Source organism: Oncorhynchus mykiss, chromosome 26, assembly GCF_057628025.1.
Source record: "Oncorhynchus mykiss isolate SJ-2025 chromosome 26, ASM5762802v1, whole genome shotgun sequence".
Taxonomy (NCBI): domain Eukaryota; kingdom Metazoa; phylum Chordata; class Actinopteri; order Salmoniformes; family Salmonidae; genus Oncorhynchus; species Oncorhynchus mykiss.
In genome coordinates, this window is record NC_143047.1 from 14,199,353 (window position 1) to 14,217,648 (window position 18,296).

Genomic DNA, 18,296 nt, shown 5'->3' on the forward strand with positions numbered 1-18,296 from the left:
CCAGAGATTGACAGATTTTGATGACAAAGTTTGATGCCACCTTCCTGTTCATGTGAGCACAGCACAACAAGGTGAGTCCAAAATTGTCTTGTATGATGCTGCATAATGACGTAATATGCCAGGGAGATATGTATACTGTAGCTAAGAAAGTAATAGTAAGTGTTTGTTGTGTAGTAAGCTGTTAGTAGCCCATGTGCCTCACTTTAATAATTTGGTCTATTTTCCCCTCTTAATTTTGCCTACTATTCTGACTTAGTGGTGCACATGTAGCCTATAACCTATTTTAGAGAAATGTAATCATTATTGTAAGAGCTTTCATTGTCTGCTTATTTTCTTTTAGCCCTTTTTCGATCCAATTGGTAGTTACAGTCTTGTCCCATTGCTGCAACTCGGGAGAGGCGAAGGTCGAGAGCCATACGTCCTCCGAAACACGACCCGCTAAGCCGCACTGCCTCTTGATACACTGCTTGCTTAACCTGGAAGCCAGCCAGGAGGAAACACCGTACACCAGGTGATCGTGTTAGCGTGCATGCGCCCGGCGCGCCACAGGAGTTGCTAGAGTGCGATGGGACAAGTCAAACCCTCCCCTAACCCGGACGACGCTGGGCCAATTGTGCACCGCCTCATGGGTCTCCCGGTCATGGCCGGCTGCGACACATAGATGAGACGGTCTCATAGACGAGACGTAACATAATAAATGTAAATCCGGGACTTCCAAATCAGTGTTACGTTTGGTGTGATTACATTAGACAGAAGGTTACTTCAAAAGTTGGGTGGTTGGTTGGGGTGGATGGGTCTAGCAACCCAAAGGTTGCGTATTTGAATCTCATCATGTACAACTTTAACATTTGTACTAATTAGCAACTACTTACTACTTTTTAACTACTTTGCAACTGCTTGGCATGTTAGCTAACCCTTACCCTAACCTTAACCCTTTAACCAAACTCCTAACCCTAACCTCAAACCTAACCTTAACCCTAACAATAACCCCTAACCCTATCCTCTAGCTTAGCTAATGTTAGCCACCTAGTTAATGTTAGTGTTAGCCACCTAGCTAACATTAGCCACAACAAATTTGAATTCGTAACATATTATCTGTGTTGCAAATTCATAACATATTGTACGAATTGCAATTAGCAACATATCATACAAATTATAATTTGTAACATATCATACTACACTGAACAAAAATATAAACTCAACATGTAAAGTGTTGGTCCAATGTTTCATGAGCTGAAATAAAACATTCCAGAAATGTTCCATATGCACAAAAAGCTTATTTCTCTCACATTTTGTTTACATCCTTGTTAGTGAGCATTTATCTTTTACCAAGATAATCCATCCACCTGACAGGGGTGGCATATCAAGAAGCTGAATAAACGACATGATCATTACACAGGTACACCTTGTGCTGGGAACAATAAAAGGTCACTCTAAAATGTGCCATTTTGTCACACAAGACAATGCCACAGATGTTTCAAGTTTTGAGGGAGCATGCAATTGGCATGCTGACTGCAGAAATGTCCACCAAAGCTGCTGCCAGATAATTGAATGTTCATTTCTCTACCATAAGCCGCCTCCAACGTTGTTGAGACACCAGTCTCAATGTCAACAGTGAAGAGGCAACTCCGGGATTCTGGCCTTCTAGGCAGAGTTGCAAAGACAAAGCCATAACAGCCTTCATTTCTCAGAACAAGAATAGACTGACGAGTTTCAGAAGAAAGGTCTTTGTTTCTGGCCATTTTGAGCCTGTAATCAAACCCACAAACGCTGATACTCCAGATGCTCAACTAGTCTAAAGAAGGCCAGTTTTATTGATTCTTTAATCAGAGCAACAAGAGTTTTCCTTTTAAAATTATAAACTTGGATTAGCTAACACAGCATGCCATTGGAACACAGGAGTGATGGTTGCTGATAATATGCCTCTGTATGCCTATGTAGATATTCCATAAAAAATCTACCGTTTCCAGCTACGATAGTCATTTACAATGTTAACAGTGTCTACACTGCATTTCTGATAAATTTTATGTTATTTTATTGGACAAAAAATGTAAGTGACCCCAAACTTTTGAATGGTAGTGTATCTGTGACCAACAGATGCATATCTGTGTTCCCAGTCATGTGAAATCCATAGATTAGGGTCTAATGAATTTATTTAGATTGACTGATTTACTTATATGAATTATAACTCAGTAAAATCTTTGAAATTGTTCCACGTTGCATTTATATTTTTGTTCAGTATAATTGAAGTGTCCCAGAGTTTACTATGTTACATCTACCCCTGAGTCCACGTTTATCTACTTTGAAGAGCTAGTAAAATGATTTTGTCAGACAGCTCTGCAGCATACTTAGGCAGGCTTGCCTAGCTGAAAATGATGGCCAAAGACAGTACAGTACGAGGAGCCCAGAGATAACATTGTCTGGCTGGCTGCTCCTGCCTGAGCAGAGATGAGATGATGACTTTAAGGAATGAAAAATGGTAAAGCCATCAAATAAAAAATCAAATCAAATCAAAGTAATATAAACAACTGAAATATTGTATTATTTCATAGTAATGTCATATTTTTCTATTGATGTCTACCCAATGTGGGCCTGACAGAGAAAAATGAATCTTTTCAATATTTTGGCAATTGAATGTTCACAATTGTTGGCTTTGGACTTTCCATTAAAAAAGCTCTAAAATAATTTGAAAATCATTATTTCATAATGCACTTAATGTTTTAAAAAATTATCGTAACCAAAATAAAAAAGTGATTTAAAAAAAAATAATTGAACAGAAACCGAATCGACCTCAAAAAACACTTATCAGTCAGCACTAGTTCCATGTAGAACCCTCTGTGGAAATGGTTCTACGTAGAACCCCAAAAGGTTCTATCCGAAGAATCCTTTTAGGTTCTAGATAGCACCTTTTTTTATATGAGTGTGAAGAGCGCACAAGACATAGGGCATATAAGTTGCTTGGAGTGGTGAGGGACAGAAGGGGGAGGGGAACGTGGGAGGGAAAGTGTGGAGGAAAGAGACTGGGAGAGAGAAGCTGCTGCATGTGGACTGTAGCTTGCAGCTGCAATTGTGGAAGAACGAGAAAGCGTGCGCATGTGAGAGAGACTCAGAGACTACTAGATAGAGAGAGAGGGATATAGTGAGAGAGTGAGAGAGACAGACAGACAGAGAGTGAAGTAAATAAAGAAAGACTGTAGTGGCGCAGTGCTTCTCTGTCTACTGTAGATGTACAATTCTGTTGTCTGTGGAGGCAGTGTGATACCAGGACTATACATTTGCTGTCTCACCCAATTGTCTCCTATCAGCTGGATTTACTCAGAAAAGGACATCAATGACCATTGGACCATATACTTGTTCACAATATTGCAGGGACTGAAGGTGGACTTTTAACAAGTGCAGTGACAATGCAGGTGAGATTCTCCTGATTGTTCAAACACTGTACATGTGTTCCACTGCATGTTGTACTGAAATTATAGTTTGGTTTGCTAGATTTGAATTTGAAATTAATTAATTGTGGTGCATGGCATTTCTATCTGTTTATAATTGGGGAAACTGAATATCTACCAGATGCTGAGTTATGGATATTTCATATGTTATGTTTGCGATAACAAAATATTCAACAGCTTCTGTCTGAAGCCAGTTGATGTGTGGACAGAGGCTGTGCTGTTTAGTTTAATTGAGGTAATAAACTGTTACTATGCATTTACTTGTAATCTGAGATACAGTGTATATTTGATATGCGCCTCCAGGTAAAAAACAAAACAAAGATGTGCTTTGGAAAGTGAACTTTTATGATTGATTGTAAGAGAACAATGACGTACTGTATCTCTGTATCGCTCTTCTTTCCCCTCTCTCATACCGTACACACAGATACAGTCACACTCACAAGATGTGTTGCTTTTGTTCAGTAAGTCCTGTGCTGCTGCAGACAGCAGGACAGTTGATGGAGCGTCGTGCTCCGGGTGGGGTGCCTGTTTGTTAGATGAATGTGATCGAGACCACAGTATATTGACAGGGAGTAGAACAATGAGACTACTGTACCTGGTTAACAAACACAACAAAGATCAACAGAGCAAGCGAGGAGTTATAGATCAACGGATAGCTAGATTCAGGAATAAAGCCCTGTTCACAGTGCTCCTCACACATCCTGTAACAGCAAAATAAAGTGGATTGATAGAGAAAGTAAGAGGAAGATGAGAGGTGTGAAAGAGATATGTAGTATGGAGGGGTCGTCAGAGATTGAGTGGACTTTGGAGAAGGGAAGAAAGGGTAAAAGGAGGAGAGGGAGTGTGAAAGAGATGAAGGAGTCACTGCTGTGTTCAAGTACAGCTAGGCCATGACAGTGAAGACAGCCCTGGCTTGGGGCGACATCGAGTAGAAATGGCCAGTCCATTATTCCAGATGAGCGTTTCCTGCTCCAGGGGGGGGAGCCCTGACCTCGCCTCTAATCCAGCAGCCTTCCCCACGCCTCTCACTCAAGGAGGCCGCCACGGCTATCCTCAAACAGTCAAGCATGTATCCACTGCATGCATGACAAACACAGGCCTCATGAGCCCTGTGGTCAGTCAGCCCTCCTCACCCAGCTACCAACCACGGTTTACCAAATGTTCACCACACACTTCTGCCTACCACTTAGACATTTTACTTTGCACAGACACTTGTATATCAGTTTTAGTTTGTATCAAGGGTAAGGCATTTGTTCGCCTATTGTTATACTGTTAGTGCACACAAACACTTGCATCTCCTTGGTCTTTTGCATTGGTTAGGAGTTTGTGAGATTTGTTTTGTGTGCATGTAGTCTGCCAGATCAGAGGCAGAAGGGATGACCAGGGATGTTGTCTTGATAAGTGCGTGAATTTTCCTGTCTTGCTAAGCATTCGAAATGTAACAAATACTTCTGGGTGTCAGGGAAAATGTATGGAGTAAAACATTTCTTTAGGAAGGTAGTGAAGTAAAAGTTAAAGTTGTCAAAGATAAAGTACAGATGCCACAAACAATGACTTAAGTAGTACTTTAAAGTATTTTTACTTGAGTACTTTACACCACTGGTTAAGTGTCATTATATAAGAAAATTAAATATTGCAAGTTGAGCATCCACTTCCCATTATGACCCGTAGGGTAAATTGCTGCTCTTAGTCGAGCTATTAAGTCATGGTGATTGGTCTATAGGCATGGCTCATAATGAACAAAAAAATGCAGCCTCTCTGTCCATGTTGGATTCATTAGCTTCATTCAGCCTTTTGCACATACACATATTTCTGCGTTCGAAGATTGCATGGAGAGAAAAAAAAACGTTCAATGTGCTCCTCTTCCTGTTCGGGCGGTGCTCTGTGGTCGACACCGGTCTACTAGCTGCCACCGATCCCTTTTCCCTTTTCTGTTGGTTTAGTCTTTTTGGTTACACCTGTTTCTTGTTTAGGTTTTAGTTGGGCTATTTAAGCCGCTAAGGCCCGCCTGCTCTTTGTGCGGGCTTATTTTCTTCTGTTCGTGTTTGTGGTTTTGCGTTTTTCTTGTTTTTCTCCGGACTGGTTGGGTCCTCGTTTTGGGCCGGTCTTGTTATTGCGCCTGGTGTTTTGGCGTGACCATTTTCCTGCGCCGGGAATAAAACATTGTCCTTTACCCTCTGCTTCCTGCACCTGACTCAGCACCCACGACGCATAGAAGTGTGTTATAGCTCCATTATTCTGTGTACATTATCTTAAACATGTGGCACTCATCCTCGATGTTAATAAACTGGATGTAATTAGCTTGAAGAATATTGTCAGTCCCTAGAGAACCCTTGATCTGTGTACCTAACGTAAGATGATGTGGGAATGCTGCTGCCTGAGGAGCTGCAGCTGCAGCCAATATTAACTGGGCTGGGCTATTTTTACAGTCGGACTCACAATGTTCTTTAACACATTTCCACATTCACATTTTTTATTGTTGTTCTGTCAATGTTCCCTCCAATTGCCTTTTTCTTGCTAGATGTCTGTCTCTCTTGATATCTTCATGCACAGCAGTCAAGGGGATATTGTGTAGGAAATTGAAAGGGAAAGGTATGTAGTTGTCAGCTGAAACCAAAATGTGGTTCTGAATATTGAGTACTCTTGGACTATTAGTTTCAAAGAAAAGCATAAAATGTTACGCAATAACAAGATTTAGAAGGAACATTTAACATCCCATCTTACCTCACACAAAAGGTACCTCTGAAAGTACATTGTTTTATACTAATGCAAGTGCTAAGAAGAAGAGATTTTGTTTAACAAGTAATACAAAAATAATATTTAAAGAAAGTAATAATAATAATTATTGGCACCCCTGTTTTGAATACTCTAGCACGCTCCCCTTGCGAGGATAAGAACACAGCCTTTAAACATTTTTTTTATGATGATTGTAGAACATGTTGGGAGGGATCTTATACCATTCCTCCATACAGAATATTTCCAGATCCTTGATATCATGTGTCTGCCCTTGTGGACTGCCCTCTTCATTTCAAACCACAGGTGCAACTCAATATTAAGTAGGTGTTCCTAATGTTTGGTAGACTCAGTGTGCATGTATAACTTATTTTTTTATGAATACTTCTAACAACTACAGAATAAACACATTTTGGCCAAGGGATCCGTGGAATAAGTTTAGAGGGTGTAATACAATGCAATGTCATATTATTAATTTACAATTTTTCACTGATGAATTTGATATCACAAAAAAGTTTGAGAACCCTTGGGCTAGGGGTTAAGGTCAGGGTTAGGGAAGAGTTAGCTAACAAGCTAACATGCTAAGTAGTTGCAAAGTAGCTAAAAAGTAGTAAGTAGTTGCATAGTACATTTTTAAACTAAAATAAGTAACCGTCCTTTTTCATTTTCACATGTAGCAAGCGAAGTGTTTGTGTTGTCCAATCAACATCGGTAGTAACTGAGTCAGACAGACAATGCAGTTTTCATGCATCCAATTAGCCTATTTCTCAATGTGGCAACCTGCCTCGGGCTATCAAGTTCAAAAAAGTTAGGTGAATCAGGTCGGACTCGGATGGAGAGTGAGTGAGTTGTTCAAGATGGATAAACAAAGGCAAGACTAATTGGTGCACAAATACGCCGCAAAAAGCTGATCAAGCTCAAGCTTACAGACAATAACCACGTCAGCAAAGCTACCACCTTGTCCTCAACTGATCAAACACCATCGCAGATGGAAGCTAGTAGACCTTATGCAGCAGCTAGCACTAGAGTCTCCCAGTCCTCACAGAGACCTCACTGCCAGGGCCTGGCAATGACAGTGGCCTTGCTTCTCCTCTACTTCCTCCCCTCAAGAATAGTGACAGTTCCAGTTCCTCTAGAGAGAGTACTGGTCCTCCTCTTCTCCCAGACAACCAAGCTGATGACTGTCAGAGACCCAGCAGCGCTGAGCGACCCCCCCCCTCTATGAACACTGGTAAAAGCTTATGAGTGATGAGACTGATATCTCCGACAGCTAACCCTGAGTACCAATGTGTAATGTAAAAAGGCTACCAGCTAAATCATGTATATAGCTACAGATAGGCTAGTAGGCTAGATTGCATTGTTTGCATAATGAAACAAGCGCTAGTAAGCTATTGTTTTGACAGTGGACTGATTTGTATTATTTGTAATTAATAGACTGGTTTTATGCAGCCCAAACTTTCTATCCATACTGAGAGAGAGTGCAAGGATGGCTGGTAGGCTATAGGCCTACAGGACAGTTGTATATTCAAAAAAAGATATATTGGGTACTGATTTAGTATGCAGTTGCATCGATAATTAATTTTACAATCTGACATTTTAGAATTTTCCACTTTAATTACTGAACAAGTAAATACATTATTGCCGCCAGCTAGCATTCGAAGTTGCAGCATTGCGACACCGTAGGCCTATAGCTTCGTGAAACATAAACGTTTGACTTAACATGAGAAAATGAGGACCAAATAAAAATCAACATATCCATTCAAAGCTACAGGATACTTCAAGCACTAGCACCACATAATCTGATATGGGGGCGCAAACTCCGACTTTTCTGGGGGTCCAGAGAAACTGCGCAAATTTACATTTACTAAGTTAGTCTAGTCTTTGAGACCAGGCTGTTATTTTATATAGTCTTTTTTACTCGTTTTTATCAAGGGTGCCAATAATTTTGGATCTGACTGTATATTGCAGTGAAACAAAACAATGTATCTCACAAATCCCCTAATCAAGCATTGTGATGTGCATAGAATATTATTATATTATTATATTTTATTATTATATTATTTATTTGTATTTTTTATTTAACCTTTATTTAACTAGGCAAGTCAGTTAAGAACAAATTCTTATTTACAATGATGGCCTACCCCTGGCAAAACCCAGATGACACTAGGCCAATATTTGCTCGGCACTATGGGACTCCCAATCACGTCCGGATGTGATACAGCCTGGATTCGCACCAGGGACTGTAGTGATGCCTCTTGCACTGAGATGCAGTGCTTTAGGCTGCTGCGCCACTCGGGAGCATGAGAACATGACGTGCAGTAATAAATATCAGAAGTACTATAAAAAAATAAACACCATACAAAAACCTGTGGGGTACACTGTGTACTTACAATGATTTGGGAAGTATACAGTACATGTAATTTCCTTTGAATACATCATGATTGCCCATTTTGTAGTATATTCAATACCTCAAAAGCAAGCAATTTTCTTTATTGCTGTATTATAATAGAGGTTGTTCGTTGATGGGGATTTGTGAGGTGTCGTTAGCAATGCCCTTCTGCAGAACATACTGTATAGGTAACTGCCAAAATAAAGGAAACACCAACATAAAATGTCTTAATAGGGCCACCATGAGTCTCCAGAACAGCTTCAATGAGGCTTGGCATATATTCTTCAAGTGTCTGGGACTCTATTGGAGGAATGCAACACCATTCTTCCACGAGAAATTCAATCATTTGGGGTTTTGTTGATGGTGGTAGAAAACGCTGCCTCAGGCGCTGTTCCAGAATCTCCCATAAGTGTTTAACTGGGTTGACATCTGGTGACTGAGACACACACAAACCTGTGTGGAAGCATCTGCATTCAATACATTTTGTATCCCTAATTTACTCAAGTGTTTCCTTTATTTTGGCAGTTACCTGTAGGTCATTTTAGGAAACATATAGCTAGATAACACAGTAGGTGATGTGAGTGTTCATCATGCAAATCAACTCTGTATGATGTGTTTCATAGCAGTGTTTGTAGTTTTCCTTTGGACAGGTTTGATGGTTTACCTTGGTTTATGATGTTCCTGCTTGTTTCTCCAGGAGCATCTCTCAGTCCAGCACATGGGCACCAGGAGCACAAAGTTCTCCTAGTAGTGAGGTTTGTCCTGGGCCTCGTCCAGACTACCATGCCTGACCTCCTGGCCAACCTGAGTGTTCCATGGGGCACACAGGCGATTGTGAGCCCCAACCTGACAGCAGCTGCCCTGGTTGTGCCGGGGTCAGACAAGACTCTGGCCCCCTTCTGCACCTTCTGCTGCTGTGGCCTGCTGAACCGTACCCTGGCTGTGGTGTTTATGGTCAGTCTGGCCTTCGCCATAGTGGTGGGCAACGTGGTCACGCTCACCGTCTTCATGCAGACAAGACAGGTCCGTACACCACAGGGATACCTCAAAGGTAAACAAACAAACTCACTGATTCAAACTTGGAAGAACAACCTTTGGTGTTTTTGACACTGAAAGGTGAAATTCAAAGTCTGGTTTAATGTTCTGGAGTTGTTCTAAGATGTTTGTATATGTTGCCTGCTGGTTACATTGAACTTTTTAGCAGACACTCTTACCCAGAGTGACTTTCGGAGCATTTATGGTTAAGTGCCTTGCTCAAGCGCACATCGATACATTTTTCACCTAGTCAGCTCAGGGATTCGAACCAGAGACTTTTCAGTTACTGGCCCAATGCGCTTAACCGCTAGGCTACCTGCCACCCTGCGTTATTTACAGTGCCTTGCGAAAGTATTCGGCCCCCTTGAACTTTGCGACCTTTTGCCACATTTCAGGCTTCAAACATAAAGATATAAAACTGCATTTTTTTGTGAAGAATCAACAACAAGTGGGACACAATCATGAAGTGGAACGACATTTATTGGATATTTCAAACTTTTTTAACAAATCAAAAACTGAAACATTGGGCGTGCAAAATTATTCAGCCCCCTTAAGTTAATACTTTGCTGCGATTACAGCTGTAAGTCGCTTGGGGTATGTCTCTATCAGTTTTGCACATCGAGAGACTGAAATTTTTTCCCATTCCTCCTTGCAAAACAGCTCAAGCTCAGTGAGGTTGGATGGAGAGCATTTGTGAACAGCAGTTTTCAGTTCTTTCCACAGATTCTCGATTGGATTCAGGTCTGGACTTTGACTTGGCCATTCTAACACCTGGATATGTTTATTTTTGAACCATTCCATTGTAGATTTTGCTTTATGTTTTGGATCATTGTCTTGTTGGAAGACAAATCTCCGTCCCAGTCTCAGGTCTTTTGCAGACTCCATCAGGTTTTCTTCCAGAATGGTCCTGTATTTGGCTCCATCCATCTTCCCATCAATTTTAACCATCTTCCCTGTCCCTGCTGAAGAAAAGCAGGCCCAAACCATGATGCTGCCACCACCATGTTTGACAGTGGGGATGGTGTGTTCAGCTGTGTTGCTTTTACGCCAAACATAACGTTTTGCATCGTTGCCAAAAAGTTATATTTTGGTTTCATCTGACCAGAGCACCTTCTTCCGCATGTTTGGTGTGTCTCCCAGGTGGCTTGTGGCAAACTTTAAACAACACTTTTTATGGATATCTTTAAGAAATGGCTTTCTTCTTGCCACTCTTCCATAATGGCCAGATTTGTGCAATATACGACTGATTGTTGTCCTATGGACAGAGTCTCCCACCTCAGCTGTAGATCTCTGCAGTTCATCCAGAGTGATCATGGGCCTCTTGGCTGCATCTCTGATCAGTCTTCTCCTTGTATGAGCTGAAAGTTTAGAGGGACGGCCAGGTCTTGGTAGATTTGCAGTGGTCTGATACTCCTTCCATTTCAATATTACCGCTTGCACAGTGCTCCTTGGGATGTTTAAAGCTTGGGAAATCTTTTTGTATCCAAATCCGGCTTTAAACTTCTTCACAACAGTATCTCGGACCTGCCTGGTGTGTTCCTTGTTCTTCATGATGCTCTCTGCGCTTTTGACGGACCTCTGAGACTATCACAGTGCAGGTGCATTTATACGGAGACTTGATTACACACAGGTGGATTGTATTTATCATCATTAGTCATTTAGGTCAACATTGGATCATTCAGAGATCCTCACTGAACTTCTGGAGAGAGTTTGCTGCACTGAAAGTAAAGGGGCTGAATAATTTTGCACGCCCAATTTTTCAGTTTTTGATTTGTTAAAAAAGTTTGAAATATCCAATAAATGTCGTTCCACTTCATGATTGTGTCCCACTTGTTGTTGATTCTTCACAAAAAAAATACAGTTTTATATCTTTATGTTTGAAGCCTGAAATGTGGCAAAAGGTCGCAAAGTTCAAGGGGGCCGAATACTTTCGCAAGGCACTGTATATTAGCAGGATTAATTAAGGCAGTCGGTGCTTGTTGATTAGCAGAGAACTAAATCAATTTTCAATACTGTTCAGTTACAATCAGGGATTCCTTTGTGCATTGCCTCAAAAACCATTTCCACACAGACTGTAGATTTGTTTCCCATGGAATTAAATGTAAAATCAGCTTATAGAACACAGGGATTTGTACCGTACGTGGTTGAGTGTGAACTGTGAATGACCTTTCTCTCCTGACAGTCTCTCTGGCCATAGCAGACATGATGGTTGGAGTGCTGGTGGTTCCTTTCTCTGTCTACACTGAGATCTCTCTGATGGTGACCAGTTCCCCTCCTGTCTGGTACCAGGGGGGCACTGACCCCTCCATGGGGGGCCTGGTGGGCCCCTGGCAGCCCTGCATGCTGATTGGTCCAGTCTTCGCTGGCTGTACATTTGTCTCCATCAGTACTATTTTCCTGATGACGGTAGAGCGCTGTGTGGCCATCTTATGGCCCCTTCATAAGGACCACCTGGTGACACGGAGACGTACCCTGTTTCTCATCCTCTTCTCCTGGGCAGGCAGTTTCCTCCTGGCCCTGGCCCCCCTCATCCTCAGCAACAACTTCACACTGGAGTACAGTGAGTGCAGCCGGATGTGTAACTACGTCCCCCTGTGGGATGGAGTCACGCTGCCCTCTGATGCCAACATCCTCCTGCTGTTCCCTGTGTTTGACTTCACGCTGCTGGGAGGCACCCTGGTATTCAACATCCTGTCCTTCACCAGCATCCGCCGCTACACACGCAAGCGTAAACTCATGTCAGAGGGGAATGTAGGGGTCGAGGGAGGGGGAGGCGGCTGCCAACATAGACCCTCCTTCTCTGACATCAAGGCTGCCAAGACAATCAGCATTCTGACGTTTGCCTTCACGGCTTCCTTCACCCCCATCGCTGTGTTTGTGCTGGGAAACGTGGTGGGCTTCACCTGGTGCAACTTCTCCTTTGTAGCCTTCTGGATCCTGACTGGGAACAGCTGCTGTAATGTGATAATATACAGCGTGAGAGACCAGCGCTTCAAGAAAGGAGTGACTCTGCTTTTTCAGAGGGAGCACTCACCTTCCCATGGGGAGAAAGGCGGAGCTACACCACCCCCACCTACCTTGTGACTACACCCCAAACCCCACCTCCTCTATTTTGAAAAGACAACCAGTGCCCTTTTCTTTAATTTAATCGGCATTTCACTTCAGGTAAAACAACAACAACAAAAAAATACACAATTATGGAAAATTAATTGTTTCCATTTTTTTTCACTGTGTTTAAATAATGAAACATAACTGTAGCTAACCTATGCGGTATCTAGTAGTTGCCAGTTATTCCCAGCATCATTTAAATCTGACTCAAGCTGTCTCATTGGACTAGGTGAGATATCTGTGGGGGATATCTTAATAACATGCACTTTATCATAGAGTTGTAAGTAATGTATGGTTTTCATTTGTTTTGTGACATGTTTTGTGACTATCCTGAAACGTGTTAATTTTGCACAATTTTCTCTATAACAGCTTTTATTTTTGCTATAATACCATTATATTCATGAGGATGGCCTAATCAAATGTGAGTGAATGAAATGAATCTAAATGAAGAGCGATGTTGATTTTTTATGAAGTTATGGGCAAATCCACGGGTCCATGATCTGTACTGCACAGAAATGCATAATTATGGATATGAATGTCATTCTCTTTAAGGTAATGTATCCTGAATAGGTTCACAAAGGTTTACATATGCAATATCCTCTTTTGCATATTCATGTATTATTCTACACACTGGATATTATTTTAATTAGCTCCGCCCTCAAACAAGACCAAATGAAATCTGAACCAATCATAGATGTGTTTGTTTCACAAGTTTAGACATCAAAGTACAGCAGAGCACAGTAGAGTACAATACAGCACAGTACAATACAGCACAGTAGAGTACAATACAACACAGTAGAGTACAATACAACACAGTAGAGTACAATACAGCACAGTAGAGTAGAAATCATTACAGTAGAGTTATGTACAGTACAGTAGAGTACAATAAAACACAGTAGAGTAGAAATCATTACAGTAGAGTTCTGTACAGTAGAGTACAATACAACACAGTAGAGTAGAAATCCGTACAGTAGAGTTCTGTACAGTACAGTACATTATAGTGTACTCAACTGTAGTGTGCCCTACTGTGTACTGTACTAAACTCTACTCTACTGTACAGTAGTGTACAGTACTGTACAGTACTGTACTAAACTATACTCTACTTTTCTGTACTGTGCTGTGTACTGTGCTGTGCTGTCCAAACTTGTGAACCAAACTGTGATTTGTGACTACTATTTCAAGGCACAAGGCAATGTTTCATAAACTTACAGAAGGCAGAAACATTTCTCCAAAGCGAAATATGTGTTGATATTAGTTGGCAGGGGTCATTTCTTCAACATTATTGTGTTTTGATGTATTTCTGACACCATTTTAAGACTTTTTCTGGTAGTTTTCAAAGACCCCTTTTCCAGAAATTCAAAGCACTTGCTTATTCCTAATTTCTAAGATGGAAAATAGTTCAAAACAAATATATAGAGTCTTAGCTTTCATTTGACACCCAGTTTGACATGCTCCTATGACCTTTACATGTTGGTGTTCATGGGCCCTTTTACATGAAAATGACCTTATTCATCTCATGGATGCCAGTGTACACAAGGAAAAATGTATCTGAATAAACATAAAGAAGCAAAAATGAATATGAAACATAAATGAAACATTTATAAATTCACTGAAATGGACATAACGATTCAGATGCCTTATCTTCTGTTTTGAGGGTGAATGACTCACAAAGACCAAATCCTCTGTTTAATCTGTTCTGTTTAGCGGCTGTAAAGTTACACCATTAGAGGGGCTACATTTACCTCTGAATATTCTCATACCACTATATGTTGTTTATAAGATTATTATTATTATTCAAGGAAAAACATGCTCCAGGTATTTACAGCACTTATACAATGTTGATCGAATAAATGCTAATCAATTTATTTAAATTCAAATAATATCTAACTCGAAATTACATGACTAAAGTAAACATTTTGTAGCATTTTCAATAAACATCACTCAAAGAAATCAGGATAAGTTCCATATGATCTGTACTAAATAGCTGTTTGGTACATTTTGTCACAGTGACAATGATATTTTATGAAAATAAAACATCTGTTTTGAAATATTTTACAAGCTTAGAGACTTTGGTTTATGTACAATGTGAACATTGCTGTGTCAATATTTAAAAACACTGTACAGAACTTTATCAGTATTGCATTATTCATCAGATGACGTCGGATTTAGTCATAAACGCATTTGGAAACACTTGATTTGTGAGTTTTTAATGGTGTTCACTCATGAGAATAATGTGTTCAGACAGTACTAAATGTCTTTCAGACCTCTGCTCTAAAATTCACCGCCTCAGCAGTTACACAAGCTACATTAGAACCAATCATTTTCATCTTTTTGCCCCATCAGGATCCAACTTCCTTCCATTTGAGAAACGTTAGTGGAGAAGAGAACACCCTGCTAGCTGTGGTCAACAAGCCACTGGATGTCTCAGGAGTCCTGATAATGTCTACGATGTGATCTCTCACACAAATCCTCATGAGTCATGTCATAGTTTACAAATGTGGCATAAAAAAAAGTATTTTAAAAAATCACTATCACTAATCACTAAAATCACTATCACTAAAATCACTATCACTATATCACTATTTATGTACGACCATGCCATCTTCCTGACAACAGATCACCAAATGGTAGACCTAGTAAATGGTAGACCTAGTAAATGTGCATATAATAAGGAAGCTACTCCTCACTCCCATGTGCTGGCCTCACAAACTATGTCAGCAACAGGGTTATTATGGCGACAAAATTATTGTATATATATTTGTTTACCTTTATTTAACTAGGCACGTCAGTTAAGAACAAATTCTTAGTTACAATGACAGCCTACCACGGTCCCCTAACCCGGACAACACTGGGTCAATTGTGCACCGCCCTATGGGACTCCCGATCATGGGCAGTTGTGATACAGCCCAGGAACGAACCAGGGTCTGCAGTGACACCTCTAGCACTGCGAAGCAATGCCTTAGGCCACTGCGCCACCCAGAGCCCAATAAATAGGCTGTGATTGGCACCAGGCCCATCACTGAGCAGTGAATTGTTTGTTTGTTTCAGAGAAATGCTCTTTGCTGAATATGGAACATGTTAGATGCATGCTCCGCAGAGCCGTGCTTCATCTTATCCCCCCAGTTGACATAGAGGGGGTTTGGATATCACATTCCCTCCTCATAATCAGAGCAGTCTGGAGATGCTGCGAGGAAGCATTAGATGGAAATGGATGGGGAGAGGCTGGCATGTCAGAGCAGAGGTCTGGCTGGCAGAGATGTGATTAAAGCATATTCCTCCTACAGCACTACCATGACATAAATGATCTGACACATGGCTGGTCATGTGACACAAGGCAAGGCTAAGGAGAACACTGGACTGTCAAAAGAACCACTTACTGGGAGAGAGAGATATGGGGAAGAGGGAGAAAGAGAGGAGAGAGAGCGAGACAGAGGCATGATTAAAATATGCTGCTGTGTGTTGTTCATTTCACAATCTAAAAGTGGACCTATAATTTGGGTTGTATCATTATGGCACAACTAACAGTCTGACAACAGTGTTCGTAGGTCTATGTTTGCATACTGTATATACCCAGCGCTTTGACTCTGTGGCCACCAGAATGACAGCACTGTTTATTTCCCCAGGCACTCTGGACACTGACAGCCCATCTGTGGTTCATCTAATTAGGGATTGAGATGACAACAAGAAATCCTTTTTGTGTTTAGGAAATCTCGAAAGTTACTGGCTAACTGCATCCTTAAACTGCCCCCGCAGACATCTCTGCCACCCAACCAGCTCTAAACCATTTTCCCCTTTCAACTGAAAAGGTAGACATTGACGAGATGATGTTCTCAGCTCATGATTAAAGTTCCTACTGCCTAAATGCCAATCTCAAATAGTTGGCACCAAATCTGCTGCCAGATAAAGATGAGAAATCAAATTATAGTAATGTGTTTCACTTCAGGCAATGTCGTTGGGTAACTTGACAGGTTGCATATTTTTCAAAACAAAGAGCAACTCTGGTAAACAAGATGCTACTTTAAATGTTTTTTAACCTGCCAAGTGATTCACAGACACATTTTAGGCTGAAAAGAAATACACACATAGTAATCATTGTATTGCATTTCAAATCTTTGGTAGCAGAAGCCATTATGTTTGGTTCCTTTTGATGTTTTTCATTTTCATGCTATATTGGTGTGCTGGTGAGGGACAGAAACAGTCCTTGTAGGCATCTTAGCAACATTGTGTTTGGTGAGGTTACATTAGGGTTGGTTCAGCCATTATACACAGGTGGGAGATGTTGGGAAATAAGACAACTTTCCTTGCGGCTACACTTTTATGGAAAAAGAGATGATTTAGCCTGCTTGCTCTCGCTGTGTGACTAGCCAGTCTGAGGTTAGTGAATGTACCCACTCACATCGCTTAGTGAAATTGTAAGGTCAAAAACTTTGCAAGACATGACCAAAAAAGTTTACTCAAAAAACGTTTTACCTTCTTGAAATTGTGTATTAGGCATTGGATATGATTTTAAGCTAGTCTTCTACCAAAAGATAAAGGTTGAAAAGCAGATTAACTATAGCATTTTTTAAGTGCTTAAAACGTGTTCTGTCCCATTGTTTGTAGCAACTCTGAATAGGCAGGCTGGCATTAATCCCTCCTGTTACTCTCTAGAGTGAAGTTTTCTGATGCAAGGTGCTCAAGGGAAGCTCCTATCATTACCACCCAGGTAAATAGGACCCAGACAATTAACAGGAAGAACATGGTGTCAGCTACTGATAGCGCTCTTGGAACAACCTCAACAAACAACCTCCCTGTCAAATATCACCATTCATTCCTTTATTTAGTTTTTTAAGGACACAAAGAAAGATGCTTTCCTTTAAACAAACAAAATTACATTTGCCAGTAAAAAAAAGGAGAGACCTTAAGGCATTTGTTATTCACAGAGAGATTTGAATATGTTTATGACATGTGCATGGAGCCAGCCAGCATATTTTAGTCCCAGTTTGGAGAGCTGTCACAGGTTTGTTCTCTGAAGGTGAGGTGATTCACCATACAGCCCATTCAACAATCAGAGGCTCCATTGAGAAATACAAAGATCGACTCACTATATGTAAAATATTCATCCACCCTCAGCACCCTTGTGATGTGGAATCCATGTGGAAAATACATCGGATTTGAAAAAAGGTCATCAACGTAAACGGTTGTTTTGAGGGTGTATTTTCACGACAGGATGATGTCATCATGGTAACCACATCCCAACATAGACAACCCTTGTATAAAATATGTTGAATTTGCACCTTTAAAACAACGTCATATCTTCTCCCATCCAGGGTTTTAACCAAGCCCAGCCCTGCTTAGCTATGATATTAGTCACAGAGTATTACCAATGTGCCATCGTGAGAATGATTCTTGATAGATCTTCACTTAAAAACAAAACAGATTCACTGTTGCTATCGAAGTCATTCCTAAAGGTAGGTTGAACAGAGACAAATGAAATGTGACCCTACTTTACCACTCATATAACATCGTTGATGCTATTGAGGCTGATTTGCATTTGCAAAGTCATCAACAGCAATTGTTTCAATTCAACACAGAATTCAACTCAA

General features: G+C 40.8%; 1 protein-coding gene across 1 annotated transcript; it reads left to right on the plus strand.

Annotated features, from left to right (window-relative positions):
* The first annotated feature begins 3,006 nt into the window (after positions 1-3,006).
* Positions 3,007-14,901, plus strand: LOC110506426 (trace amine-associated receptor 13c-like). Its single transcript, XM_021586026.3, has 3 exons — positions 3,007-3,410; positions 9,266-9,619; positions 11,786-14,901. The coding sequence occupies exons 2-3, from the start codon at positions 9,352-9,354 to the stop codon at positions 12,685-12,687; spliced, it is 1,170 nt and encodes a 389-aa protein (XP_021441701.1). The 5' UTR covers positions 3,007-3,410; positions 9,266-9,351; the 3' UTR covers positions 12,688-14,901.
* Positions 14,902-18,296: the final 3,395 nt, after the last annotated feature.

Coding starts and splice junctions, on each gene's coding strand:
- LOC110506426 (XM_021586026.3), top strand. CDS start 9,352: ATGCCTGACCTCCTGGCCAACCTGAGTGTTCCATGGGGCACACAGGCG. Junction 9,620..11,785: donor ACCACAGGGATACCTCAAAG/GTAAACAAACAA, acceptor CTCTCCTGACAG/TCTCTCTGGCCATAGCAGAC.